This window comes from Ursus maritimus, unplaced genomic scaffold, assembly GCF_017311325.1.
Source record: "Ursus maritimus isolate PB19 unplaced genomic scaffold, ASM1731132v1 scaffold_3, whole genome shotgun sequence".
NCBI lineage: Eukaryota > Metazoa > Chordata > Mammalia > Carnivora > Ursidae > Ursus > Ursus maritimus.
In genome coordinates this window covers 55,701,671-55,704,288 of record NW_024425563.1, presented here as the reverse complement: position 1 = coordinate 55,704,288, position 2,618 = coordinate 55,701,671, and the positions used below count along the sequence as shown (strand labels likewise).

The following is a 2,618-nucleotide window of genomic DNA, read 5'->3' as shown; positions in this document are numbered from 1 at the left end:
CTTGTTTATATATTATCTTTTAGAAGCTTTTAGGGCCTGTCTGCATTTTCTTGGAGATCAGAAATTTCATGATATGTCTAGATGTGTATTTTGTTTTTCGCGTACATGCAGACATTTTATTAGTTTCCCCAACAGGAGGACAATAATACCAATTTTTAAATATAAATCTGGGGTCATCTGAGATGCCAACCAAATACAAGGAAGGAGGATAAAGGTAAATGCTTAATCAAAAGGCACTACAACATCACCTAAAATCTACAATCATGGTGGTAGTAGGCTAAGATTAAGCTACAGCAAAAACATCTAATGCAAATGTTAAGAGATTGCATAGCAGGAAGTGGATTTGCTTTCTAGAAGACTGGCACACTGATCATTTGGACACAATAGGATATTTGTCCTAGAAAAGATCAAGGTGGTTGGAGGTAAAACTAAAATTTATGGGTATGGGGAGCCTGGGTGGCTCAGTTGGTTAAGTGTTGGACTCTTCGTTTCAGCTCAGGTCATGGTCTCGGGGTCCTGAGATCAAGCCCCACAGGGGACTGTGCACTCAACAGGGAGTCTGCTTGAGATTCTCTCTCCTCCCTCTCTGGCCGCCCCCACCCCCAGCCCTGCAAAGAATCCAAGATACATAGTCTCCAAAGAGATGGTGACAGATTCTTCTTCCTCTTCAGAAGTATTTGCTGCACTTTGCAGCTTCCTCTCATGATCCTACCCAGTGGCTGTTCAACCTGAAAGCTGCTGCTGTTGTCTTGCAAGGAGTTTAGCACAGAACTTGTGACAAATGAGAGGGGGAGCAGCCCAGAGGAGGGGGAAGAAAAGGGAGTAGAGAATGGTAGGAAAGGGTAGTGGTGAGGATGGTGGACCAGGTTGGCTGCAGTTGCTAGTCATCCTGAAGCATTCACATGTAGTCTAAACTTCCCTAATCACTTTCAAACACCTCCACACAACACCCTCAAAGTCTGAAATCAGTAGCTACAAGGTTCACAAAATAAACAAAGATGCCAGAATGAGACAACCCAGAGAGAAAATCCCAGCAATTATCCTCAATCTGTCTTTCCTCAATTTAAGATAAACTCTAATATACCTGATGTGGGATGTAGAAAGTCACGGCCCAGCAAGCTGGGTCTTCTACTGACCTTTCCATCAAATTCCAAGAAAAAACAAGGGGCAGGGTATGTTTGTATTTTTATTTTATCTTATTTTAAAATAGAATGACCCAAAGTTATTCTATAAAGGGACATGGCTGAATAGGTAGGAAACAGATTCGCCGTTGTGAGTTCTCCTGATGGCTTCCGCAAGGATCATGGAGATGTCGATCACCTGTATTTTGGAGCAATGCTTCATCTTATCCTCCTGAGGTATGGTATTGGTGACTACTACTGCTTCAAAGCATGCACTGTTGATGCGAGCAATGGCCGGGCCAGAAAAGATTCCGTGAGTCAAGATCGCATAAACTCTGGTGGCTCCAGCTGAGAGAAGTTTGTCAGCTGCATGACAGATTGTGCCACAGGTATCAGCCATGTCATCCACAAGGATAGCCACACGATCCCTCACGTCTCCCACTAGCACCATGCGGTCCACTTCATTGGCCTTCTTCCGTTCTTTGTGAATCAAGGCAAAGTCCACGTTCAACCTGTCTGTAATGGAGGTCACTCTCTTAGCTCCACCGGCGTCTGGTGAGACAACAATGCAGTTCCTCCACTCGGAGATATTCTCCCTTATCCATTTCAGGACAGCTGGCTCCGCATACAAATTGTCTACTGGGATATCAAAAAAGCCCTGAATTTGGGAAGCATGTAAATCCATGGTGATGATATGATCTGCACCTGCTATAGACAGCATATTAGCAACAAGCTTGGCGGATATTGGGGCCCGGCTCTTATCCTTCTTATCCTGCCGGGCATAAGGGAAGCATGGGATGACTGCGGTAACCCGGCTGGCTGAAGCGATCTTGCAGGCGTTAATCATGATCAAAAGCTCCATTAGGCTGTCATTGATTTCACCACAACCACTCTGCACTATGTAGACATCCTCTCCTCGCACACTTTCCCCAATTTCCACACAGGTCTCCTGGTTGCTGAATTTCTTGGTCACCACCTTGCCTAGCTCCAGGCCCAGGCGGTCGGCGATTTTCTGAGATAAGTCCTGGTGGGAGCTGCCACCGAAGATTTTGATATTTGGCATTTTGGTCAATCCCTCCAGGCACTCTTCCTCCAGTGATCACCGCGACTGCCAGGATCCCAGCCGACGTCAGACCACAAACTAAAGAAGGACTTCCGGTTGTTACTGGGCGGTTATAGTCCCACTTCCGGCTGCGAGCCGCTCTTCGTTGACCTCGGGTCTTCGGGAAAAGTTGCTGTTTGGCACCCACCTCACGCTTTTAAACTAAAAAATCAAGTCTTTCTTCAGTTCTTCTATCCTAGGGCTGCGAAGCAAATTCAAACACATAAAAATGCAAAACTTCCGCAGCATAAAAGATGCACACGTTTAAAAGAAAAGTTACAGACTGGAGAAAATGTCAAAACTATATTTTAGGCAGTGTTCTTTCCAATCGAGTGAGGAAAAAGATGACCAGAACAGTTTGGGAGTAGTAGAAATAGAGGAGAGGAAGTAATAAA

The 2,618-nt window shown here is 45.2% G+C and overlaps 1 protein-coding gene across 1 annotated transcript; it reads right to left on the bottom strand.

Moving 5' to 3' along the window:
- Positions 1-1,227: 1,227 nt before the first annotated feature.
- PRPS1L1 (phosphoribosyl pyrophosphate synthetase 1 like 1) lies at positions 1,228-2,184 on the bottom strand. The gene has a single exon (XM_008686365.1). The coding sequence runs from the start codon at positions 2,182-2,184 to the stop codon at positions 1,228-1,230; it is 957 nt and encodes a 318-aa protein (XP_008684587.1).
- Positions 2,185-2,618: the final 434 nt, after the last annotated feature.